We start from the raw sequence: 27,638 nt of genomic DNA, 5'->3' as shown, positions 1-27,638 counted from the left end.
GCACAGTCATAATATATATAATAGCTTGCCGTATTTTAAAAAGAGATTTATATGTACTAATATTTAAGGTCTAAGATAGACTGTTAGCTGAAAAATGCAAACTATACATTTATATTACATAAAGAAAAATGAACCTGTATATTTTCTAATGTTCAAATATATTTGTATATGAATATCTTGATAAAGGCCTAGAAGGTACAGACCCAATTATAACAATGATAACAACATCATCATTGAGGAGGGGAGGGGAACTGCCTAAGGGCAAGTAGGGACTTCGGCTTTACTGGTATTGTTTGAAATGTTTTAATAGCAGGAATGTGAGAAAACAGACAAGAGCCTATTACCAATTCATAGAATCCCTTGAGCCTTACTTGAATATTGACGATGGAAGGGGTAGCGATCTATTTAGTCTTACACAGATAAGGGTGTGTGTGTTGGTCCTTGCAAGGAGGGTGCCCTAAAGCTTTCAGGGATGTGACATTTAGGTATTTTCTCATGGGGCAGGTAGAACAGTTTTCCTGGAGAGCAGAAAGTCTCAGAGGCTGACAGCACTGATATCTAACCTTAAATATGATACTAAAAAACCCCCCCAAAACCACAAAATCAGAAAAATTAAGGGAAAATATATTTGTTAGCTCCATTTGTGGTAACAGAAAGCTTGTAATTAGACCTGATTCTCATTAGAGTTACAACAACACAGCTTCTAGATATCTACCATTAAACACATGAATTAAATTTCATTTTTAATTATTTTTATTATTTCAACATATTTGATTTGCCCAGTCCATTAGACAATGTTGAGTAAATACAACATAATTTCCAAAACCTGAGGGGACCTGGCGTTACCTGATCGCTTGCAATGCTGACTGGCCGCCGAGCAGTGTCACGGCTCGAAAGCACCCCTCGGTTGCAACCGTTCTCTCCCTGAGGACTTCCTTATGGCTCATCCTCTCCATCTTCCATAAAGTTCCCTTCTTGGGGCGACACGTTCCCCACATACCTTCCATTGCTTAGTGTTCTTTGCAGGGAGTCTCTGTCTGAAAGGGGCCCCTGTGGCTGTGACATGCTTCGTTCAAGGAATTCCTCATCCGTCAGTGGTTCTCCCATCGCTCCAGGACCACCAAGCTCATCCTCGGGCTTCACATATTGGGGCTGGTCCTCCTTACGCTCGTACATGGACAGTCTCTTTTCCACCACCTCACGAATCAACACTGGAACATTACATGTGCAAAAATCACTGTGATTGTTCCTGTTTGAGTAGTTACAAGGCTGACTTACAGAGGAGCAGAAAGCATTCACCAGACCCCAGGCATTCCCTGTGTTACTTCTATACAAAGGCAGCACACTTAACTTCTATGCCACTCAAGGTGCAGAATATGAATTATAGTCAATGCCTGTTGTAACGGAAGAGGATTTATACAGTCGTGAGAGAAGATATTGATTCTGATCAAATTACACAAGAACCAAAAATACTACTGAGGGTAAAAATTGGTGCCTTTGTTAATATAATTGAGATAATGAAACTTTAAAAATGAAAACTAAAGAATTTAACAACTTTCTTCTATTTATTCTTTCTGTCGAAAAATCTCAGAAATGAACTTTTAAAAAAAAGATTATATTTAAGGGGTGCCTGGGTGGTTCAGTGGGTTAAGCCTCTGCCTTCAGCTCAGGTCATGATCTCAGGGTCCTGGGATCGAGCCCTGTGTCGGGGTCTCTGCTCAGCGGGGAGCCTGCTTCCCCCTTTCTCTGCCTGCCTCTCTGCCTCCTTGTGATTCTCTCTGTTGAATAAATAAATAAATAAATAAATAATTTAAAAAGGATTATATTTAAAGAATATTTTATTTTTTAAAGTAGTCTCTACACCCAATGTGGGGCTTGAACTTATAATCCCAAGATCAAGAATTACATTCTACCTACTGAGCCGGCCAAGTGCCCCAGAAATGATTTTTTTTTGTTTTTGTTTTTTGCTTTTTTGAGAGAGAGAGAGAGAGAGAGGAAGCACACATGAGTGCAAGGATGGAGGCAGAGAGGGAGAGAGAGTCAATCTTAAGAAGGCTCTACGACCAGCACACAGCCTGACACACGCTCCATCTCATGACCCTGGGATCCTGACCTGAGCTGATATCAAGAGTCGGATGCTTAACTGACTGAGCCACCAAGCGCCCCCAGAAGTGACTTTTAAGTAAAATAAAAGAGCTTACTGTCAAGCACTGTTCTTCCCACCATACTGTATTCTATGGTTTTCTCAACTTCGTTCATTAGCCATGGAAGGAATCCCATCTCAATATCTGTAATAAAAAAAGGTTAATTTTGTTATAACAAAATTCAATCATTATACTGATTTTTGTGAATTATTATAGATAGGAAGAATCTATGCTTTCTCCCTAAGTGTTGAAGATTCATCAACACTGTTTCCTTAATACAAAATGTCAAATAGACTTACACAGCATTACTTTTGCCACATTCTCTAAGCATGTTGTGGTCCATTTCCTTTCTATTGCAGTAAAAAGAGTATTTTCAAAACTATGAGGTCTTCCTTGGTGTCCAGGCCTTTGGAGCTAATGCACTGGTGCAGTCTGACTTGGTGAAGGAGGTAGGGTAGGGGGCTGGGGAGTAGGGAGGAAGATGTGGGTCTGGGAGCAGAACTCCAATTCAAATGTGATACAAATCTGGGATCGAACCACACTGATAAAGAGAAGCCTGAAGTCTGGGGCCTAGGACAAGCTCTCCAAGGGTCAGGGACAAGGGTCAGAGAGTATCTGAGAAGAAGGCCATCTAGAAATGGGTCAGAAACTAGGTGCTTCCATTAGTGATAAAGTTGTTCAAACTGAAATGGAAATCTACTCTACTGTGGGAGCCTTTAAAAAATATGATCCATTATTATACACACTTTAATGTTTCAAAATGGCTTTTTGGGGGGGGATGGCATCCGTTAGTTTTCAACGGGATGACAATATTTGAGTGTAATAGGGTGTTACAGTCACTACTAGAAATAATTTTTTAATCTGGGGCATGAAGCTCATGTTCAAGCTTCTAAATGATCTGTAACTGACTTTTCCAGCAATTCCTGAGAGGAAAAAAAGTTATCAGCCTCTGTGACTACCAGCAGAGGTCTGGCTAGACCCCGGGGGGTTGGCAGGGCAGCCCGGAAGGAGCAGTGGGTCTGGGGTCAGAGTCTGAAGCTGAATGGCTGTTTGGGAGAAGGCATTTCACTTCCCTGAGCTTCAGTTTCTACTTCCGAAAAATGGGAATTAATCTGCCCTATCTACCCCCTCCCCCCATCAGGGTTCCTGGGAGGGTCAAAGGGAAAATACTACATAAATGGTAAAGTACGATATAAATGTAAACCAGTGGTTGTGTGTCATCTGACCTCTCTCTATGTGTACTGAATCGAGTATGTAGTCAGTGAAGATTAACATTACTAACCTCTGCTCCACAAGACTATTAGCCTTTTGAAGTAGGACCTGTATATAAAAGCAATGCGCATTTAAGTGCTTTTGAACCTGAGGAAGGAGGGTGAGGTTCCTTTGGTCAGGTTAGCTGAGGGGTGGGTCACCACGGGTGCTCACAGACAGCTGACAGGTGTGAGTTCTCTAAAGGTAGAGACCAGGTCTCCTCATTTTTATCTCCCACACCTAATTCAGTTCCCAGGGTGTTGGAAACACCTAATTAAATGAATACACGACTTTCACTGCTGCCCCCAAAGGGTTTTTGAGTGGAATAGAAAGTCAGCTGAGAAAGTTAACAACTACTTATGCACATATTTTATGCATATTACATTCCATACATATTATGATATTTAGCTCCTAAATAATCCTCATTTCACCCATGAGGAACCTGAAGGTCATATAGCTGGTTGATGGTCAAACTGGGACCCAAACTCGTTTTTGACATCAAGCCTGTATTTCTGCCTACTTTACTTAGTAAAGATAGGCTGACACCTTAAAATCATGAGCTTTATAGTATACCGCTCAATAATAACAGTACTTCCTTAAAACAACTATAATTGACTTTAAAAATTCGTTTTATAAAGATAGATTCCAATTCAACATAAACATGGGCATGGGATTACTTGGAAGCATTAGGAGGAAGCGTATTGTAGCAGTGATCCTACAACACGTCCACCAACCCACCTCTTTCGATGGGATCGTAGAAGTAGCCACCGTCCCGGAGACTGTCAAACACCGACGGGAGGAGGTCCGCCAGGTAGCGCTGCGCGAACACTCGGGCGGCCACTTTCTGCGAGGTCTCCTTGTGCTTGTGGACCACTTCCCACTGCTGCCGCTTACGCCGCTCCTGCGCGCAGAAAACACCGCCGCGCACGGTTACTTAACGAGTGGAAGAATCTGGACACGTATTTGTATCAAAAATGGACAGCAAGGAATCTGAATGGTTCATAATTTTTCACTCAAGATTTTAATGAATTCCAACAGCTACTGGGTATTGATTTCAAAAAAGAGATGGAGCCTACGGGAAGACTCATCTCCTGATCCACTTTTACATAAAATCACTTGAAGATGAACATGTTTAACTATATGGATAGTATCAAAGAATAATAGTTATATGTATTTGTGATTTGTAGTACCATAAACTATTATCAATACAAAAGTTACAGTGGCTCAGACATCTTCAGTTAAAGAACTTGGATCCGTGAGTTGTCTCATTTGTGAGCTTCTCCGAATTCATAGAGCTCTGAAAATTATAAACCTCCCTTTTGTTGTTGTTGTTTCTTATAGACATAGGATATCTATACAGCTAAGGAACCATCTCCTCTACTCCCATGAGGAAGTGGGGGCATTAATATAGTTTCTTACGAAGTCTATTTTCAGAGTTTAAGCAAATATAAGTCTAGATGATTTTATTCATTATTTCATAGTATATTTCCTAATAGTAAATAAATAAGTACATTTCCTTTGATAAGGATTTCCCTGATTATTTCAACAAAGCTAATTTTGTCACTGTTCATTTCACATTTGTAAACAAATAGTCTTGCATTTGCATAATCTCTACCATAAGCCCTAGGCCCTTTACACAATTAATTATTCATTATGGGGAAAAATGGAAAGTCCATTTGATTACGTATTGAATAGAATATCCCAACAACTAAGCTATTCTGTGCAGTAAACTAGACTCTGGGAAATTATTTGAACTCTTTTAGGTATTCAGGCACACCTATATACTTTATCTATGCAGTGTCCAACATAGGGTAACAATTATTGCAAGACCCAGAAAGACTCTCAAAGATCACCAAGTCTAGTGTTTCCTGACTGAAGGTAGTTGGCATACTTTACTTGTTTATGCTTTATTTTTACTTTTTAAAAAGATTTTATTTATTCATTTGACAGAGAGAGAGAGCAGGAACACAAGCAGGGGGAGAGGTAGAGGGAGAAGCAGGCTCCCCACTGAGCAGGGAGCCCAAGGTGGGTTCGATCCCAGAATCCTGGGATCATGACCAGAGCGGAAGGCAGATGCTTAACCGACGGAGCCACCCAGGAACGCCAATTGGCACATTTAAAAAACTAGATTCTAAAACTTTTCTTACTAAAAGTTCTATATACCTGTAACGTAAAATACTCTACAAAGCAGCTCTGGAGAATTCCTGGGTACAGGAAGGGTCTGGCCACTGAGAAAAAGATCCAGAATTCTTTCCAGATCTCTGCTTCTTGATGCCACCTATCCCCATTATACTCTACATTTCTTTCCATTTTTGGCCACTGATGTATGGTGAACCAATATATTTCCTTTGCTAGGAATCCTGATATTTAAGAGTGCCTTTCAGCCGGGCCATATGTAATTTGTTACATTTAGAAACTTTTGGAAACTCTTTTTGGATACATATATGTAAACTGGTATTAAAAGAATGTGATTCTGTGCATGAAAGACCTGTGATCTACAAAAGAGGAGAAAACTGAGCAACACTTTTTCCTGATGTATTTGCAAAGATTTTTAGCTCTATGACATACCACGTGATTCAGAACATAATCTGTTAAATAGCCAACGACTAAGAAAGAAAACTATAATTCTATACTTTTTCTTCTCTGTGTCGTCTCTCTTGCTCTTCAAGTCGCTGAACTTCAGCGAGTTCAATGCTGCGTAGCTCCTCATACGCGTGCTGACTGGCCCGCAGGTTAGCCAACTCCTCTTCTTCCATTACTTCCAGAAGAGACTGCTCAATGGTCTTTCCCACCAGAACTTCTAACATTGGTTTTACTTCAAGATCAAAGTCAAAGAGCTTAAACACACAAGACAAAGCAAGTTTAAAAAAAATTTTTAAAGCAAGTTTAAAATTTTAATCATGAACCAAATGCTCAAAGAAAAAATATCCAGAAAAGAGGTAATGGCAGGGTTTTATTTATTGAGGATCTTCTGTGTGCCAGACGCTGTGATGGTGACTGACTCATGGTTTCCAAAACTCACAATGGCCCTGCAGGGCACACAGAAGAGCCAAAAATTATAAAAAGACTTACGTACTCGTCAGAATGAACCCTGGTACTCAACAATTTTAAGATCAAACTCTGAAACCCAAAAGAAATATCCTTGTATTTCTTAATTTTTGCCCTTTCTTGTAGATTTGCACTAACAGTTTGAAGAACCAAGGAACTAAGGAACAAGAATAATGGGCATTTTGGTGATTCTTCTCTAGAATTTAGAGGCAAATATACCCTTCTATGTAGTTTGTGAAGACTTGGTTTATTTCCCAATTTCAGTGGCAATTCCTTCAAGTAAGTCTTAAATCTCACTTAAGTCATTATGTGCATAAGAACTGTCCTCTCTTCAATTTCCTAAACTGGTCTATTTGTGCATTCTATGTTGATATGAAAATGTAAATATTTTAGGATTTTTTTTTCCTAACATAGAATATCTTCATGAAAACTATATAATTTAAAAGCAACTAATAGGGAACCTCTTATATCAGAGATAGAATTTTTTTTTATTTGGTACAAATTTACCTTGTATCCCTATATTAAATATGCAAACCACAAAAATCAAAGTGCAGATACTCTAAAAATATTTCTAATGCTTTTTATTTCTGATCAGCAAAGAGGGTAAATCAGAACATTGTAGTTCATAATAAAATTATTATAGGTACATTTGGAAAGAAATCCAGTGGGTAGCATCTTTCTGATTATGAAGTGGTTTGTAAGCTTTTAACTAAACCTACTTTACCTATTTATAAAGAAGATAGAGGGAAGTCCAATAATGTACTGTACCTCTCCTTCCAGTATTTGGGTGGCCACATCTTTGCCAGTTTTGGCAGGAATAAAGAGTGGTGTTGGTGGTCTGTCCAAAAATGCATCTGTTTGGCATTCCACATCAACTTCTATTATGCGGTCAGCAATTTCTTCAAGGTATATTTCTAAAAGAATACCATATACACTGAGTTTGAAATTCTGTTCTATTTCAAGCATATATGTGTATTGAAACTTTAGCTCCTTCAAAACAGAATTAAATGGATCAGAAAAGAAGTGCTCAAGTGTGGGATTAAATTCACGCCTTGTCCTAAGCAGTTTTATGTATTTGGAAGAACACAGAGCCAGTATAGCTAGGGCATTTATGGAACGTTGAGAAAGCCCTGAGCTTTGTACTTGAAAATGGAACTAAAGAAGAACATGAAGCTTAGGTGAATGTAAGATACAAAGTATGGTTAGAGACAGAGAGTTAATAATCCATCTATATAACAGAGTCCTAAGACAGTAAACGTATAAAGATTTCAAAATTCCTGGATATTTTAAAACTTAGGCACCGTGTTACTTGATGTTCCTTCTAAGCTATAGATCATAAACAGACACACGAAAGCAAATTTCACCGAAGGAATCATTTATCTGAGGCAAGGGCAGTGTGGTATCATGCAAAGAACATGAGAACTGAAGTCAGATGTTGAACATAGGACCTAGTCAAGTTACATCTTCTTAGAGCCTGAGTTTCTTTATCTGTACAAGGGATCATAATTACTCAGCACAAGGAGTTTTTAATAATAAAGGAGATGCACAGGTAGAGGGCTGGAATGGTCTCAGATATAGGAAAACTCAATACAATGCGGCTGCTACTGTATCACTTGATATTTTGATTATAAAGAAACACTAAAATTTAGCTCTTGTAGAATTACAGCTACATTGGCTAATTATGGACATATACACATTCTCGACCTGACGTCAAGGTAGGGGGGGAAAGACCTGGAATGGTTTGCTTCCTTTTGTCCTAACTACCCAGCAGTAACTGGGAAAGCCACTCACCATCTTGGCAAGATGCAAGGTGAATCCCGAGTCGTTGCATCAGTCTAAGGAAAACACCTGTGTTGTCTGATTATCAAGATCCTGACAATATCACCGCTCAGCCCTAGCGGTCCAGGTAATCCTCCCTCGCTGAGAACAGCCAGATGAGTAGGAAAGCCTGGCACTGGCCCAGCAGAGTCCATGAGGCCTTGGGGAATGCGCGCAGTGAAAGGAGAATAAAAGGACAGAACAGAAGAGGCTGTGGGGAGAGAGGGGGAGGACTCAGATCTGGTTGAGTTCATGCCTCTCAAGAGACAAATAAATGTCAAAGTAGAACTTCATTGCTCTTTTCTCCTGTAGGTCCGGCAGTGATTCATGTTAGGATATAAAAGAAAAGGAGAGAAATAATCCCAGGTGGAGAGAAAAGTATGTGAAAAGAGCTAAGAGAGAATTAATTTGGTCATACATTTTTTTAACCTTATCACATACTTCCAGCTATACCCAATATAATAATAAAATAGTCTATGAATTTGTTGAATGAATGCGCTCTTCCTACCATGTGACTGGGGCAGTCCTGCACAGATTAGTGGATATGTAAGTAATATAAAAGCCAAAAAAAAAAAGAATTAGGAAACTGAGCAAACCCAGGAGCCGTGATGCAATGCCACGGTCACATACCTGTTTGCACATCCACGTGCTTTCTGCCTTCCACGGGTTCGGGGGTTCGTGGTCTGAGCTGTTCTTGGGCTCGTTTTCTGGCAAGAGCCCTCCTCTTCGCCTGCTGCTGTCTCTGAATCTCTAGAGGATCAGGCTGCCCAGGCTGAGTGACAGAAAAGGCTTCTAAAATTTAGAAGATATTTCTCAAAGCACACAGAACTGCCATTCCAGAAGTGATTCTTGGATAGCATAAGAGCATCTGTCATACAATTCTTCCTGATTATCAGTGACTTCATGATTAAAATTCGGTTTGAACTTTGTCAGGTAACTATAAAGTTATCTGGTGAAGCACGTAAGTAACTTCAAAGTGTGACTGTTGACTGGAATAAACAGCTGCAGAATCCCATCTAATAAATTGTTTTTCCTTATTCAAGCATTTTTACCGTGAATTCCTTGGATGTCTCGTAACCAAGTACACTATAGAATTACTCAGTTACAATACATTTTAATGTGTAGTTAAGGAATTGAAAAGCACTGGGATCTAAAAAAAAAATCTGAATTTCACATAGACAAAATTCCTGAAAAAATATGTAAGGTCGCAAAGGAAATATTCTCAGTCCAAACAAAGCCTGTCCAGTGTACAAAACAACAGCTGATTATGGGTTAAAAATGTAATTATTTACAGTAGAGTTCTGCAATATTTAGAGGTCCTTGATTTCATATCTGTATCTCATTTTGTGGTCATTTCCTATAGCTAACCTGCTTATCTCAAGGTAAATATGAAGAGAATGGGGAAATTTGAAAGACTTTGTGTGAAAAAAATTTTAATATTTAAAATTAGAATTGTAAAAACAATCTGGTAACATTAAAATTTATTAAAAATATGCCATATTCCAATTTCCCTAATACAGTGGCCATTGTCATTTAAATGCATACAGTTTTTCTGGTTGTGATGATATCATATTTTATTTTTTTATTTTTTAAAAAGATTTTATTTATTTATTTGACAGACAGAGATCTCTAGTAGGCAGAGAAGCAGGCAGAGAGAGAGTTGGAAGCAGGCTCCCCGCTGAGCAGAGAGCCCGATGCGGGGCTTGATCCCAGGACCCCGGGATCATGACCTGAGCCAAAGGCAGAGGATTTAACCCACTGAGCCACCCAGGCACCCCTATTTTATTTTATTTTTTGAGAGAGGGCGAGAGAGAGCACATGAGTGGGGTGGGGAGGGGGAGCAGGAGAGAGAGAGAATCTCAAGCAGACTCCCGTTGAGCATGGAATCCCCGCTGGTTTCTATTTGCTAGTATTTTGTTGAGGATTTTTGCATTGACATTCATGATAGCTATTGGTCTACAGGTGTCTTTGTCTGATTTGGTCATCAGGGTAATACTGATTCCCTTAAGTTTTCCTTCTTCTTTTATTTTCTGGAAGAGATTGTGTAAAATTATGTAAATTGTGTTAAATCAATGAGAATTAAAAAAAAATGCTTGGTAGAATTTTCCAGTGCTACTATCTGGGCCTGGATATTTCTTTTTTGAAAGCTTTTAAATTAGAAATTCAATTTCTTTAATAGTTATTAGACAATTCAGAATATCTATTTCATATTAGGTGAATTTTGGTATTTTATAGTTTGAAGAATTAGCCCATTTCATTTAGTTTGTTGAATTTATATGTATAGATTTATTTGTAGTATTCTATTATGATCCGTTTACTCTTTTACTAGAGGCAGAATCTTAGTTATATCCCTGATATTTGTTTATTTGTATCTCCTCTTCTACTTTCTTTTCTTTTTAAAAGATTTTATTTGACACAGAGAGAGAGAGAGCGCGCGCACCAGTGGTGGTGGGGAGTGGTTAGGGAGGGGTAGAGGGAGAAACTGACTCCAAGCCAAGCAGGGAACTAGACACAGGGCTTGATCCTAGGACCGTAGGATCATAGCCTGAGCTGAAGATAGACGCTTAACCTACTGAGCCGCCCAGGCACCCCTCTTTTACCTTTTTTATTAGTTTTGCTAGAGGCTTATCAATTTTACTGATCTTTTCAAAGATAAGAAATTTAACCTTTTCATGGTTGCAGGATCTATGGTTATATCCCCTGATAGTCATTCTGGTATTTGCTATTTGTGTCTTCTTTCTCATTTTTAATTTGGTAGTTTTGCTAGAGGTTTATCAATTTTATTGATTTTATTCAGAGAACCAGCTTTTCAGTCCATTGATTTTCTCTGCATTTTTGTATGCTTTTAAAAAAGATTTATTTATTTTGAGAGAGAGTGTGTGTGCATGCAAGTGCACATGCACGGGGGGGAGAATCTTCAAGCAGACCCTCTGCTAAGCGTGGAGCCTGAAGTGGGGCTCAATCTCAGGACCCATGAGATCATGACCTGAGCCACAACTAAGAGTTCTACACTTAACCGACTGAGCCACCCAGGTGCCTCTATTTTTTCTTTTTTTTTTTTTGAGAGAGGGTGAGTGCATGTAAGTGGGGGTAGGAGGGGAGACAGAGAGAGAAAGAGAATCTTAATCAGGCTTCACACCCAGCACTGAGCCTGATTTGGGGCTCCATCTCACCACCCTGGGATTATGACCTAAGTTGAAATCAAGAGTCCCATGCTTAGCCAACGGAGCCACCCAGGGGCCCCTATTGTTATTGTTTTCAATGTAAGTGATTTCTGCTTTTATCTTTATTACTTTCTTCCTTCTGCTTGCTTTGGGTTTATTTTTCTCATCTTTTCCCCATTTATTGAGGTAGGAGGTTAGATTATTGATTTGAAGTCTTTCCTTTTTAGTTTTTTTCCATTTCAGCACTGTTTTGGCATGAAACACAAATTTGGATTTGTTGTATCTTCATTTAGTCCTGAATAGTCTTTCAAAATTCCCTTTGATATTTCCTCTATGGATTATTTGGAAACAAGCTGCTTAATTTTCAAGTGTTTAAAGATTTTCCTGTTATCATCTATTATTGATTTCTAGTTCGAAATTTTGAGAGAGACATTATTCCATTATGGTATGATTTCAAATATCCTAAATATTTTGAGATTTGTTTTGTAACCCAGGATATGTTCTATCTTGGTCAATATTCCACAGGTGCCTCAAAACTGTATGAATTCTGGGGTGCCTGGGTGGTGTAGTCAGTTAACCGTCTGACTCTTGGTTTAGTTTGGGTCATGATCTCAGGATCGTAAGATCAAGCCCACCATTGGACTCTGTGCTCAGTGCAGAATCTGCTTGAGGTTGTCTCTCCCTCTGCACCCCTCTGCCCCCACCTGTGCTCTCTAAAATGAATAAATTTTTTTTAAAAAAGCATATGTACTCTGTTGTTGTCAGGTGAAAGTGTTGTATAAATGTAAATTACAACCTATTGGTTGGTGTTGTGTAGTTCTTCTATATTTTTGCTGATTTTCTGGTAGATGGATATTGAAGTCCCGATCTAAAATTATGGATTTGTCTATTTCTCCTTCCAGTTTTAGCTTCATGTATTTTGAAGCTCTGTTGTTTGGTGCATATATAGTTAAGACTGCTATATCTTCTTGGTATACTGTGACCTTTTTACCATTTTGTATTGTCCTTCTTTGTCCCTGGTAATATTGTTTTCCTTAGGTCTACTTTATCTGTTATTTAGAGAGCCACAACTACTTCTCAAAAATTAATGTTTATCTTTTCCCATCTTTTTACTTTTGACCTACCTACATCACTGAAATTGAAATGAGTTTCTTGTAGACAGAACACACTTGGGCCATGGTTGGGTTTTTTTTTGTTTTGTTTTGTTTTTGTTTTTTTACCTATTCTGCCTATCTATCTCTTAATTGGCTTGTTTAGACCATTTACATTTAAAGCAACTATTACATTAAAGCAAACTATTACATTTAAAGCAACTATTACAACTATTATATTACATTTAAGGCAGCTATTGCCAAGTTAGGGTTGTCTTTTTACTTTTTGATTTGTTTGTTCTAATTTTTGTTTTCTTTTTCTTTCCTTCCTGTGAATTAGTTGGAACATTTCTTAGAATTATTTTTTTTTATCTGTAATAGTTTTCACTATAACTCTTTACATAGGTTTTTAAAAAATAGTTGCTCCAGGTTTTACAATATACTATGTACCTGACCACAGTCAACATTTAATATCAACATTTTACCACTTTAAGTGGAAGGCAGAAACTTTACTGCCATTTAGATAACATTATTTTCCTTACTTTTAAAATACAATCAAAATCTAATCATCCTAAGTATTTTACCGACATATACTAAGCGCCACATCACATGATGTTGTAGTTTTGCTTCAACCATCAAACACAATTTTTAACACCCAGAAGACGGTTTATTGTATTTACCCCTATTTTCACCTATTCCACTGTTCTGTCTTCCTTTCTGAAGTCCCAAGCCACCTTCTGTTACCATTTCCTTTTTACTTGGAGAGCTTTCTTTAGCTCTTCTCTAGGGGTAAGTCAGCTGGTGACAAATCCTCTAGGTTTCCTTCATCTGAGAGCGACTTGATTTCCTCTTTATTCCTGAAGAATGTTTTCACTGGATTAGAATTAGAGCTTGATAGTCCTTTTCCTTCAGGACTTGAAAAATACTGTGCCACTCTTTCTGGCCTCCATTGTTTCAAATGAAGAACCACTGTTCGTCAAATAATTGTTCCACTTCTGGCAACGTGTCATGTGTTTATAGCTGCTTTCAAGATTTTTAAATTTTAGTTTTGAAATTTGATTTCGATGTGTCTTGGAGTGAATTTCTTTAGGTTTTCCCTGCATGGGGTTCAACTGACTTTTTAGATATGTAGGTTTTTGCCTTTTGACAAATTTGTGGAATTTTCAAACACTAGTTCTTCAAGTATTTTTTCAGTCCCATGCCTTTTCTCCTCTCCAAGACTCAGAAAACATGAATGTTAGACATTTTGTTATTGCTCCTCAGCTGTGAAGCTTTTTTTACTTTTTATTATTATTATTTTTTTTGTGGCCTGTTTTCTAATTGTCGTTCAAAATGGGTAATTTCCATTGATTTGGCTTTGAATTCACTGATTTCTCCCTATGTCATTTCTGATGAGTCATGTGAATTTTTACATATTTTCCATTTGGTTCATTTTTTAAAAAAGATATTTATTTATTTGAGAGATAGAGAGGAGCAGGGAGAGGGACAGAAGGGTAAGGGAGAAGCAGATTCCCCGTTGAGCAGGGGGCCTGATGTGGTACTCCGTCCCAGGACTCTGGGATCATGACCTGAGCTGAAGGCAGATGGTTAACGGACTGAGCCACCCAGGCGCCCCCATTTGGCTCATTTGTATGACTTCTATTTCTTCACTAATATTTTCCATTTTTTCATTTAAGAACGTTCATAATTATTCACTTTTGATTGAAGCATTTTTTTATGATTAGTGCTTTAAAATCCTTGTCAGGTAATTCCTACAACTGAGCCACGTTGGTGGTGTCATCTCTTGACTGATTTTCCTCATTCGGGTTGTGACTGCTCTGGTTCTTGGTATGATGAGTGATTTTTTTTTTTTTTTTTTTTTTTTTTTTTTGGTATCCTGGAAATTTTGGGTGTTAGGATATGAAACTCTGGATCTTAATCTTTTTTTTTTTTTATTTTTATTTTTTAGCAGGAAGTCATCCCTTTTTGCTGTGGCATGCAGGCATGGGTGGAGATAGCAATTCAGCATCCTGCTAGGCCCCATGTGAAAGCTGAGAATCAATTTGTATCAATCACCTTATTGGTGCTTGGTAGGGGTAGTATTTCAGCTCCCTGTTGTGACCCACTCACACGAGTATTAGGGTATAGAGGAGTGGAGCTCTAACAGTTTTATCTCACTTGTTTCTCTTTGTTGCTGCCAGATAGGACTGAAAATTCAGCTGCCTCCTAGCTCTGTTGCCATTACCCCAGGAAAAGCAGGGTACCAACTTGTACCGTCTCTGGCCATCTCACTGCCCCTGGGTGAGAATGGAAGGTAAGCTTCCTGCTCAGCCCTTGTTGACAGCACCTCAGTGAGTGAATCAGAGCACCGATTAGTACTGCACTGTTGCTGCCAGTGTGGGGATGGAAGTCCAGTTCGCCAGCTACGTCTTGCTGACTCCACTAGGAGGGACAGGACAGTTTTTCCATTGGGGTTTGGCTGGAGGAAGGGTAGTAAAAAGGTTTCTGTTCTGCTAGGTTACCCTTTTACAGTCTTTTGGATAAAGGGAACAGACTTGTGCCTATCGGTTGTGCTGGGTTGCAAGCTTCTCCAGTGTTCTGAATGGGATTTAAGAAGACTTAGGGAACTCATCACTATGTCACTCAAATCCCGAGTTCCCTAGCCAGTCCATTTCCTTCTTTCCACTTCCAGAATCTTCTAGTGTTTGCTTGTGCTATTGGCAAATTCCTGCTTGTCTGGACTGGAAGTCTCAGTATAGAGTTTTTAGGTAAGTTGTTGAATAATTAACTCAAGAACTAAAAAAAAAAATCAAATCATCACAATATTAATTTTAAAAAACTTAAAAAAAGGTGATTCTCTTTTTTTAGTTTAGTTCTAGGTGTGTCAGTGTTTATTGCTATTGCCACAAGATGCCGAACCACACCTATATCACATGTTTGAGCTGTTGTTTTCAAATGTTGGTCCCCCCACTGGCTGTACCGACTGCCTAGAGAAGTTAATTAATGATGCACATATCTGTGTCCAACCCTTGAAGGTTCTAAATGCAGCAGATCCAGGGTATGGCCGAAACATACAATATTTTTAGTGAGTTTCCTTGATGGCTTTGATGTACACCCTTCAGAATGTCTAATATTCCGTATATCACCATGTGGTGGTGGGCATGTATATATCACACAGTGTTTACAGATTAACTATATTTCATCAGCACTCTTAGTCATCAAGCCACATCCTAATCATCTCTGTATCCTAGGTACTCACCACAGGACCTAAAACCCAGGAAATACTTGAGAGAATTAAAGAAAAGAATTTTGGATTAAATAATGAGGAGAGTATTATAGTATGAAGTAATTTAAACAAACCTAAATATGTTATACCAGTGCTACTCAAAGTGTTATCTGTGAACTGCTTGAACTGGTCTGTAAAAATTTAATTATAGAAATTGAGAGTAGAAGGGTGTAAGCTTTTAGAGCAGTTTTACAAAGTGCTGTTAATCTAGTAAAATATTGGAGTTTTTGTATTTTTTTAAATTATTGTTTTTAATTGTGGTAAAGGCCATTTTGAAGCTTAGAATCTAGTGGCATTAAGTACATTCACACTGTTGTACAACCATTACCACTATCCATCTCCAGACTCCTCATTTTGCAAAACTGAACCTCTGGACCCATTAAACACTAACTCCCTAATCCCCCCCTCCCTTAATCCCCAGCACCCACCATCAGCTTTGTATTTCGCATGTCTTTTTTTTTTTTAATTAAATTTTTCTAGTAACCTATCAGTGTTTTATTTTATAACTGTTTTAGTCTGTAGCAAATTAGAAAGGACAACAAACTGGTCGCTCAGCACAAGTCCTTTGAAAAGCTGTGTGTTAGAATATTCAAATTATACTTACCAGCGGTCCCATCTGTAGAGCATAAGTGTTACCTCGGATCACCCTTCTGTCATACATGATGTTTCCGTAATGCACAGGTTCTTCGGCTCTGTGAAACAGCAAATTCTAAATAACTACTGTAATAGTGTTGGTCTGTGCAGTTAACTCATTTTTAATTGGATTTAGACTAAGATACAAATGTCATGAAAACAGATTTTTGTTTGGGCACAGTCCATGACAAATTACTAGCATTGATGGAATGCTTATCATATGCCAGACCTTTCACCTATTTTATTTATTGCTCACAATAAGCTTCAAGTTGGGAACTCTGATTCCCATCTGACAGAAGAGAAGGAGATTCAGAAAGGAATGTGCCCGAGGTCACCCAGCTAGTAAGTGGCAGAGCTGGACTTAGGGCTGTAAATCTGTTAGACTACTTGCAAATGTGAAAATGGACGGTTGGAAAGGGGCCTGCCTTAAAGTACTGACAGTAATTGGATCCAAGGATTGAAAAGATTCACAGAATCAGGCTTATGAAATAAATAAATCAAATTTCTTGTTATTTCTTTAAACTCAGAGATATATTGTTAAAATGATACTGTTTTAAATTTTAATAGAATTTTGCTTTGGGGGATCAGAATATCAGTAGTGAAAAGCCATACTGTTGATGTTTTCTTTCAAAGTTCTTTAAATGATATCTGATGTATGGCTATGAAATCAAATATTGACCCATACCAATAACAGTACTCTTCTAGAAATGATTTTGAGAGGGGTCGTAAATTGCTTTTTTATCATATATTAAAACCACTGTTGGATAACCTGACCTCATATTACTTAAAAACCAGGCATGTAACACTGCTCATCTTACTTGCTCTCTGGGCAGGGTTCAGCTCAGCTGGTCACTGCTTTGCTGAAGTACTCTTTTTTCTAGTTGCTGTGATATCAGGATAATCTTCAGATTGTTTTTCTAGGACTTCTCTTTCCCAGCCTGTGTTTGCTGGCTCCTCCCGATCTCAGGGCTAGGCCTTCTCTTGCCCTTCACTGAACTATCCCATTCTCAGGGCTTTTCTCATAATCCATATACCTAAAACTCCCAATTTTATTTTAGCTTTAACTCAGAACTCTCCTCTGAGTTCCAGGAATATATATCCAATTGATATGCTCAGTGATCTCTCACTGAGGTGTCTCAAAAGCAACCTCAAGGGGGCACCTGGGTGGCTCGGTGGGTTAAGGCCTCTGCCTTCAGCTCAGGTCATGATCTCAGGGTCCTGGGATCGAGCCCCGCATCGGGCTCTCTGCTCAACGTGGAGCCTGCTTCCCTTCCTCTCTCTCTGCCTGCTTGTGATCTCTGTCTGTCAAGTAAATGAATAAAATCTTAAAAAAAAAAAAAAAAAAAAAAAAAAAAGCAACCTCAAGATTGAACTAATTATCACTCTCCCACTCCAACTTCTTAGGTCTTTAGTGTTCCCTGTTTCTAACTGGTACCATTAACCACCCAATTGGCTTAATCTAGAAGCCTGGGAGTCATCCATAATTCCTCTCTCCTCCTCACTGTCTGTATCCAGCAAGTTTTATTGATTCTACTCCTCAAATCTTTTTCGTATCTCTCCATCGCTTATTGCCACCGCTATAATTTACCTGGACTACTGCAAGAGTCTCTTAGTCTTAACTGTTGGGAACAACATTTTTCTCAGAATCTGTCCTATACATTGTACCCAGTGATTTTTTAAAATAGAAAAAAATCTAAAGGACACTTACTTGGTTAAAACCCCCTAGTGCTAATATAACATAATAATGAGAAAAATTTTTGTTTTGATTTCACACTATTAAAAGCCAAAAAGAAAAAAATCCATAAAACCTATTGCTGGTGAGGATGTAAGAAAAAATATGTTTAAACATTACTAAAGAAAAGGCATATTGTTCCATCTGTTCATGTTAAAAATATACATGACCTAACAACCCCATTCCAGGAATCTGTTTCATAGGAATAAAAAGGCCAGCACAAAAAGTTGTTTATCAAAAACTTCCTCTTTGTGGTAAAAACTTGAATCAAACTGAATACCTAATCAAAAGAAAATTTTAAAAATGCATAGTGCATTTATACACCAGGGGATATCATGCTATTAAAAATAATTGGAGGGATTTCTACAAAGAATTAAGCGAGAAAAGGAAGATGTTGAGAATTGTGTATAATGTTAGCATTGCTGTGAGGTAGACAAAACCTATGTGTACTTGTATGTATATATTTATATATTTGTACATAAAATGTGAGTGTGGAGAAAAGTCCAGAAACATTCATGTAAGGGCATTAACATGGTTTACCTTGGGGGCAGGAGGGAAAGAACAAGTTTACAAGGGAAGGGGGTTGGGCATTAAAAATGTACCCAAGCATGAACCACAGGCGTCTGTTTATATAAAAAATAAGTATGTATGTATATGTATATGTAAAGAAATTAGAAAAAAAAGAATTAGAGATTATAAAAAGGCGGGGAAACTAACTGCAGATTAATATGTGTAGTATGATTCAATTTTGGAAATAAACCTCCTATATAAATGTACATACGCTCGAGTATGGAGATGTAAAAGAATATAAGATTGTTAAGGGAAGTAAGAATAGAGGTGAGTGGGAGATAACTTGCCCTTTTCATCCTTATTTTGTATTTTTCATTTGCTTCACAAGCATGGATTACTTTTTAAATTGAAAATCACCACTAAGGATAATTTTAAACTGAAAAATCAAATACACACACATACACACATACTCCTTCCAATGGCTTTATCAACAGATTGCTTCAATATAAGCAAGCTCCTGCAACCTGCTTATCAACTAGCTATAAAAAAAAAAATCATTCCTAATGAACCACCATGGATTCTTATTTCATTTATTGGTGTAATTTAATAGTAATGATTTGTTTGCTACTACTTAAAGCCACAAGAACGTGTTTTTAAATGGAATCCTTTTATAATATAAATAATCCCTCTGTAAATCTAAATTTTGTGGGGCGCCTGGGTAGTTCAGTCTGTTAAGCATCTGCCTTGGGCTCAGGTCATGTCCCCGGGTCCTGGGATAGAGCCCCCCGCCTCTGGGCTCCCTGCTCAGTGGGGAACCTGCTTCTCTCTTCCCTCCCTGTTGGTATTTCTCTATCTCTTTTGCTATCTCTGTCTGTCTGTCTCTCTCTCTTAAATACATGAAATCTTTAAAAAAAATTTAAAATTTCCATTTTGGTTTCTTTAAAGTGACAGGCATTTCTTATTTTAAAAAGTCTTTATTTGGGCGCCTGGGTGGCTCAGTGGGTTAAGCCGCTGCCTTCGGCTCAGGTCATGATCTCAGGGTCCTGGGATCGAGTCCCGCATCGGGCTCTCTGCTCAGCAGGGGGCCTGCTTCCCTCTCTCTCTCTGCCTGTCTCTCTGCCTACTTGTGATCTCTTTCTGTCAAGTTAATAAATAAAATCTTAAAAAAAAGTCTTTATTTGCCATAATAAGATAATCATGAATTTAGACTCAGTGTTTGAAATACACATAGAGTTACTTGGTTCAATCATTAATTCAACAATTTGTGTGACTGCCTCCTATATGTCAGGCACAATCCCAGGTGGACAAAAGGCACAGATGTCCCAACTTCCGTGGAGTCTGAATTCTTGGGAAGTTCTGCTGGTTCCAAAATTTGGGGCTTATGGAAAGAACTACAAGCTTTAGAAAGGCCCGCAAACATTATTATGGGTAGTAATGAAGCGGATATTCGAATATTTGCCAATAAATACTTATTGACATAAAAATACAACTAGGGGTTCAGCATGGAAGGATAACCTGACTCCTGACCAAAGACTGGTGTGGAAAGAGCTCGACGTGGCTGTCATTCGGGACGAGCAACCGTGCCTGACACCTGTTCCCGTCTCCCCACCCTGCATAATGGAGTTACTAAAGCAAGGTCACAGCACTGTGGACTACGGAGGAAAACGTACGCCAAGGCCGCTCGTGAGGTGCCCATGGCTGGCCAGCGGCACTCAGCTGACTCCAAGGTTGTGAACCGAGAGTTTTCTGTACGCGTTAAATCGATCACGCCAGCAACTATGCTCGCTGAAGGTTCAGGAAGGGAGACCGCCCGTGCCCTTCTCGCTCCATGCCTCCACGCACGGCGGAGTTCTTTAGGGAAGAAATTTATTTCGGCAGGTGTGGAGGGGGGAGAGCAGCACAGGTAAGTCTGCCAGGGCGAAGGGGCCCGCATCCGGCGGCTCCGGGACGGGGCAGGTGGAGATCCCACAGGGGCTGGTTGCTCACTCACGGCTGCATTATGCTGTCCCGATAACGGCGGCGCTGGCAGGGCAGGGCCCGGGGCCGGCTGGTGTAGGTGTAGGTGTAGGTGCCCATGGCTGGGGAGGGGCGGTCCGTGAGCCTGGAGGCCACGCCTGCGGCCCGGTCGCTTCGCTTCCCGTGGAGACTGGCTTTCAGGCAGGTGGGCGCTAAGTGGTCGTGGGAGCCGGAGACGTGAGCGTGGTGCCAAGGGCAGGGATTCCGCGACGCAAGGAGAGGCGGCAAGAAGGAAGGCGGGCGGGACGGGAGGTTGCCAGGACAAGACGTGGGAGCTACACTCGGCTTGTTCCAGGGAACGCTGAGCCAGCCTAAGGAGCCCGCTTTGGTTGCCCAGCAACCCGGGGTTCCGCCTGGGGGCGGGACCTCCAGGCACTTCCGGCCGGGGGTTTTCGCGGGAAGGCCGGCCCTCTGGGGCACTTCCGGCATTTGGCTCCGTGCATCGGCGCGTCCGCGGCGTGGACGCCTGCGGTTCAGGAGTGGGTTCCCGAGCGAGTCGGGCTTGGGGACTTCGGGGAACTGGGCGAGCAGCGCGGCGGTCTTCGTTCCCACTTTGAAGCCTGGCTTTGCCTGGCTGGTGTCGGCGCCATCCTTCCAGGGCCACGTGCTCCCGTTCCTTAAGGGGCGCCCTCGGCCGTCTCTGTTCCCGCCACTGCCGCCGCGCCGCTACCCGGGGCTGGTCAGCTGTGATCGCGCACACGGGGCGCCCGGGCTCCCCGCTCTGTTACGTGCTAGGGCGCGGCGAGGGCTGCTCGGCGTCTCGCAGCACCGCCGCCCCTCCGCCCTCCGCAGCGGTGCCTGCTTTTCCCCGCGCTCCTTGTCCTCTTACCCGCCGGTTGCTAGCACTCAGCGGACCCTCGGGCGCACGAGCGACAGGGGCGCCCCGCAGACATCTAATGTTGGCAAAGGGGTGGGTGCTTTGTTGAGTCTGTTAGGCCTCCTCTATCTTAATTCGTCAGGCCCCAGACTCTGAAGACCGAGGCGTCATGGGGTGGTCTGTGCTTGGAAGTGCAGATGCTTTGGTTTCAGTATGAGCAATGTTAATACTAGTTTGTGTAAGTGAAGTGTGTGTATCCCCTAATGGTCAGTTATCTGCCCTTGCATTCACTCCTTCAGCTCCGCTAAGTGCTGTCTGGTTTTGAACCCAGGTTCTGCGGGGTACCGAGTCCATAGCCTCTGGCAAGTTAATGCTTTTGTGCTTCATTTTTTCCTGGTCTGTAAAATGGGGGCAATAGCATTTATCTGTTAGGATTTTTCATGAGTATTAAAAGCATTAATAAGTATGAAATACTTAGGACCGTGTCTGGTAAGTGATGAGCCATTACATTAAGATCTAGATTCCTCCTGCACTTTGAAGATTAAGATCTAAAGCCAGTGTGTAGGTATGGTATAAATAATCCTAAGTAAAAGTGTATGGTGAGTGCTAGAGGTAAACACTACATGAAACTTTTAGGTTTGAGCTCTTAATTTTGAGGTAATTTATGGAAGGGCTATGGGAGAAAGTGAGATTTTAATTCTGTTTGATGGGTGGTAGTGTTTTGACTGGTGAGAGTCTTGGGGATGCACATTTATAATGGCTTGATCAAAGGCTCAGAAGCCCAAGGTCCTTGAAGAACTCTTAAGTGAGTGAAATATATATGTTAGATAATTATAAGAACTAAGGATAAAACGCAGCGTAGGAGGTGTCAGAGGTGGAGGGGGACCTAGAGATTTTGGATTGGTCAGGAAAGGCTTTACTGAGAAGGTGAAATTTGAGTGATGATGTGAAGGAGATGGAGCAATGAAACTCTAACTTAATTTCAAGAAGCCATCAGTGCAAAGTTCTAAGGCAGGTACAAACCCGGTGTGTTCTAAGTAAGACTAAGGAGGCTAGAGTGGGCGGAGCAGGGGAAAGCATTAGGAGATGAAGTCAGAGGTAATGAATTCAGATTGTTGTGCCTTGTTGGTCAGCGTAAAGATGAACTTTTACTCTGAGGTTAAAAATCCCAAAGGCTTTCAAATAGAAGCTTGACATTTATTTATTTATTTATTTGAGAGAGGAAGAAACAGAGAGTGTGCAGGAGCAGGGGGAGGGAGGGCTGGAGGGAGAGAGAGAGAAGCAGATTGCCCGCTGAGCCTGGAGCCTGGAGACCTGGGGTTCCATCCCAGGACCCCGAGATCATGACATGAGCCGAAGACAGGCACATAACCCGCGAATCACCTAGGTGCCCTGACATAATTTAATTTTTTAAAAAAGCATTTCTCTTCTAGTTGCTGGGTTGAGAATAGACTGAAGCAGGGCAAAGCAGAAGCAGGAGGCCAAATTGAACCAGTAAGCCTGGCTGAGAAAGTTGTTTGGATCAGGGACCAGGCAATGGAGTGGTCAGAGAGATCCTGAGAGATCCTATTTTGAGGGTAGATACAGATGGATTAGAAATGGAACACTAGAGAAGGAAAGGAGTTAAAGATCACGCTAAAGTTTTTCATAAGATGTTAAACATTGCGTAGAAGAAATTGTGGAGAGGCTCTGGCTGATGTGTCTCTTTCTGGAGGATTTAATTTTATTCTGGCTGGCAATTAGAGTAGGGGTAGGTGACCTTTAATCAAGCATTCAGGCATTGGGAGGGCTGATTGCTTTCTGGTTTGCCCTGATCCCAGAGCATAAGCCTTTAGGAATCTCAGCAGAAAGCCTGGGATGTTCAACAGGTACCCATCTCTGGGGACCTCGCACTCCAATTTTTGTATTCCCAAGTCCACGAGGTTATTGAAGGGCCTGCTTGCCTTTTTAGCCACTTTGTACTGTCTTGGTTTCTTGATTTCTAGTGTCCTTACAGCTTAGAATTCAGCAAACACCTTAAGGATAAAAGCCAAATTGTGAGGCTTATTTCTCTGTGAACATGCTTTGCCTGGGGTCTTGTCCCTTCAATTTCTTTTCTTTTCTTTTTTTTTTTTTTTAAAGATTTTGTTTATTTATTTGACAGACAGAGATCACAAGTAGGCAGAGAGGCAGGCAGAGAGAGAGAGGGAGCAGGGTAGAAGCAGGCTCCCCACTGAGCAGAGAGCCCGATGCGGGACTCAGTCCCAGGACCCTGGGATCATGACCTGAGCCGAAGGCAGCGGCTTAACCCATGAGCCACCCAGGTGCCCCTTGTCCCTTCAATTTCTGCCTGTAGTTCTCAACTGTAATTTTTATCTGCCCAGATCTGAAAGACCCCTGACACTTCTCACCACTGCTTCCTACTTGCTCATAAATGCCCTGCTCTGAAACTGAGCAAATGCCCCAGGAGAAAAACAGTGGAGAAGTTGTATATCCCTATGTATTTTCTTTCTCCTTGGGATCCCAGTCCCTCATTTCTTCACTGGCTTGCTTATTCTCGTGCCTTCAAAATGTCTCTGTGGTTTTTATTTTTGATTTTAGTTTTAGTTTCGATCTTTACGGTTGTTCCTGTAAGAGGGTTGTCTGATTCAAGCTACCACCCAGTCTTAGATAGAAGCTACACCAAGAATGGCATTTCTGTTTACTGATAGAAGGAATACTTGAAAGGAGCAGGTTTTAGAGGGAGCATTTTTTGGAGGGAGTTCAGTTCTGGGTGCATTGAGCTTGAAAGACATGTTAGTCATCCAAGTGGAGGTGTTGAGTGGACAGTTTGATATGGAAGTCTGGGGCCTCGGGATCAGTCCAGAGTAGAGATCCAGATTTTGGGATTAATGGCATAAAGATGCTATTTAAAGCCATGGCACTTGGTGAGAATACTAAGGAGTGGAGAGAGAAGACAGATGAGCCCTTGAACATTGTTAGAGGCTGGAAAGATGAAAAATAACCAACAAAGGATCCTGGCAAAGAATGGCCAGAGAGACGGAAGAAGTTGCAGAACGTCCAGTCACTGGGAATCAAGTGATGAAAGTGTTTTGAGGAGAAGGGAGTAAGGATGCCTAATGCCATACGTGGATCAAGCAAGTGGTAAATGTTGGTCTGCGATGGAGCAGAGGGTGCCGATAGTGGAGTTGGGGAAGACAAAGTTCAGTTAGAGATTTAGAAGAGGTTGGAAGGAGGGAGTTTTGTGACTGGGAGGTTTGCCGCAGAGAAAAAGAAACAGGATGTTAGCCAGAGGAAAACAGCCAAGAGAAGGTTTTATGTCTTTAGTGGGAGAGTTGACTGTACATGGGTATGGTCTAGGAGTGAGTAGTGAGGACAGAATGGATGTTGTAGGGGAGAGCCAACAGTTGATGGAGTGATGTAGGCAGGAGGGGATGGTTCTCATGTACAATTGCAGGGGCTGGTCTTTCCTGGAAGTGTGCACGGTTCATCATAGTAATATGAAGAGTAGACGTGCCTGCTGATGCAGGTAGGTAGGTAGTAATTTTCTTTCTCCCTTCCTTCCTTTCTTTGGCAGAGATCACAATTAGGCAGAGAGGCGGGTGGAGAGAGAGAGGAGGAAGCAGGCTCCCCGCCGAGCAGAGAGCCCAATGCGGGGCTCGATCCCAGGACCCTGGGATCATGACCTGAGCCGAAGGCAGAGGCTTTAACCCACTGAGCCACCCAGGCGCCCTTAGATAATCATTCTCAAGTTCCTTACTAAATAGCAGGTGTTTGTGATACAGCAGGCACTATCCTAAGCACTTAACATACATGATTTCACTTAGGTCTTACAATGACCCCAGGAGGTAGGTTCTTAGATCATTTCTACTTAACTTACAAGGGGACAGAAGCTTAAAGAAGTTAAAGTCACTTACCGAAGTCATACAGCAAATTAGTGACAAGACTGAGATGCACACGCTGATCTGCCTGAGTCTAGAGCCCATGCACTGAAGTAGCCAGTCTAGAGCCCATGCACTGAAGTAGCAGCTTATGCTCATCTTCCCATCCCTGCACCTCTCTTGCTAGCTTCTCTCTCTTTCCCTCTCTTTCTCTCATTCTCAATACCCCCAGTAATCACCAAGTCCTGCCTGCCTGACCTCCTAAATGTTTCTTGGTTCTGAGACCTCTTCTTGCATCCCTACCTACTATTCTTACCAGCTTTTGACCTGCTCCAGACAGCCTGAGTTGGCTCCTCTGTGCCACCACAGGATGGTCGAACTGAAATGCGGCTCTGATCGTGCTGGGTCCCTCTTCAAACATTTCCGTAACCCCTTCGCCCTATGAATCCAAGCTCCTTACATGTGCTGTAAGCTCTTCTCTACCTGGTACTGCCTCTTTCCCAGTCTCAGATCCTGCTCGTTTCTCCTTGTACTTTCTTCCCCCAGAGTAGCTGAACCTGCACAGTAGTCTCACTGGGCAGACTATTTTGTTCAGTGCCTCTGTGATTTATGCTTTCCCTTTATCCCTTCTTTTTCTTTCTCTAAAGATTTATTTATTTATTTTAGATTGAGGGAGAGGGAGAGGGAGCACAGGAGAACAGGGGGGAGTGGCAAAGGGAGAGAGAACGTAAAGCAGACTCCACGCTGAACAGTGAGCCCGATGCGGGACTCGATCTTACGACCTAGGTCTTGACTGAGCCAAAACCAGGAGCCAGGTGCTTTAACAGACTGTGCCACCCAGGCACCCCCCGCCCCTTTATCCCTTCTGGCTGATTTTCTGCTCATCCTTTAAGCCATGGATCCTGTCGTTTTCTCCAGGAACACATTTCTAACACCTTTAACTGGGGCTTGTGTACTCCTCGATCATATTTCGACCTTTTATTTACCACGTGGCATTTATAAAACTTGCTAACATGTTTGCCTCCACAACTAGGCCACAAGTTTCTTGAGTGTAGAAATTGGCCTTACCTCATGGCTTAGTGTCTGGCTTTAGTAGTTTATTGAATGAATGAATGAATGAATGAATATCACAGGTTTATCCAAGAAAAGAAGGGGGAGCTTCTTTTCCTTTTAGAGTATGAAAATGAGTGAATGGCTATAGTTTCTGAAATATACTTTTTAAAGGTTTTATTATTTTTTAAATAATCTCTACACCCAGTGTGGGGCTTGAACTCACAACCCTGAGATCAAGAGTCACATGCTCTTCTGACCGAGCCAGCCAGACGCCCCTGCAATATCTCTAAGCACAGGTAAGAGAAAGCAAGAGAGAACTTACCACACTTCTTATCAACAAGCATCAAGCCCCTTCCTTGCTCCAGGTCCTTCAGTAAGAACTAGAAGTAGATGTGGCTTTCATTCTAGCAGAGGGAGACAGGTAAGAGGCAAATGAATTGAAAAAGAGGGAAAACGATTTTGTGGAATGATAAAGCTATGATGAAAACACAGCAGGGTATTAGGATAGGGAGTGCCTTAGCCTCTCCTTTAGACTGTAGAAAAAGGCTGAGAAGGCAACAATTTAACGTGAGACCTGGATGCCATAGGGAGGGGCCAACTACATTGAGTTGTGAGGGAGAGCAGCGCAGGCAGAAGGGAGTAGCTGGTGCAGTGTCCCGAAGGCAGGAGCAAAGTTGTCTGGTTTAAGGAACGGAAGGCCAGTGTGTCTAAGGACATGGAGAGCAAGGGGAAGAGTGGTTGGAAGTGAGTTTTTAGATGTACGTAGGCGTCTAGTCAGGGAGGGCCTTGTAGAATGGGGAGGATTGGATTATGGGGAGCCATTCAAGGGTTTTAAGGTGGGAAGATAATACGTTCTAAGTTCTCTTACAAAGATCACCGATTGCCTTGTGAGGAATGGATCGTAAGAGGCGAAGAGTAAAACTAGTCAGGAAGGTGCTGCGGCTAAGAGGGGGATGTGGCTTGAGTTAGGTGATCGCAGGGAAAATGGAGAGAAGGGGCCCCTTGGGGACATTTTGGAGGATGAGTCCAGGTAACTTATTGATTGATTAGGTAGAGTGGGAGGAATAGAGGAAGAAAGATGACCCTAAGTTTTTGACTTGAGCAGAATAAATATGATAATCATGTCATTCACTGAGATGCTGATGGAGTGGGAGAAGCAGGAAATGAGAGTCCCTTGGGGGCATGTTAATTTTGAGAGGCTCCTGGGCATCAAATGGGTGTGTCGAGTTGGCAGGT

The 27,638-nt window shown here is 41.3% G+C and overlaps 1 protein-coding gene across 1 annotated transcript; it reads right to left on the bottom strand.

Annotated features, from left to right (window-relative positions):
• Positions 1–302: 302 nt before the first annotated feature.
• On the bottom strand, positions 303–25,770 carry RSPH3 (radial spoke head 3). The gene is made up of 9 exons (XM_046006031.1): positions 25,666–25,770; positions 20,647–21,338; positions 16,386–16,473; positions 8,892–9,033; positions 7,212–7,357; positions 6,029–6,232; positions 4,134–4,296; positions 2,202–2,288; positions 303–1,211 (listed from the first exon to the last, which is right to left on the bottom strand). Exons 1-9 carry the CDS (start codon positions 25,768–25,770, stop codon positions 937–939), a joined length of 1,902 nt encoding a protein of 633 aa, XP_045861987.1. The 3' UTR covers positions 303–936.
• Between the last annotated feature and the right edge of the window lie 1,868 nt (positions 25,771–27,638).

Source organism: Meles meles, chromosome 5 (assembly GCF_922984935.1).
Source record: "Meles meles chromosome 5, mMelMel3.1 paternal haplotype, whole genome shotgun sequence".
Classification (NCBI taxonomy): Eukaryota; Metazoa; Chordata; class Mammalia; order Carnivora; family Mustelidae; genus Meles; species Meles meles.
This window is presented reverse-complemented; position numbering and strand designations above follow the sequence as displayed.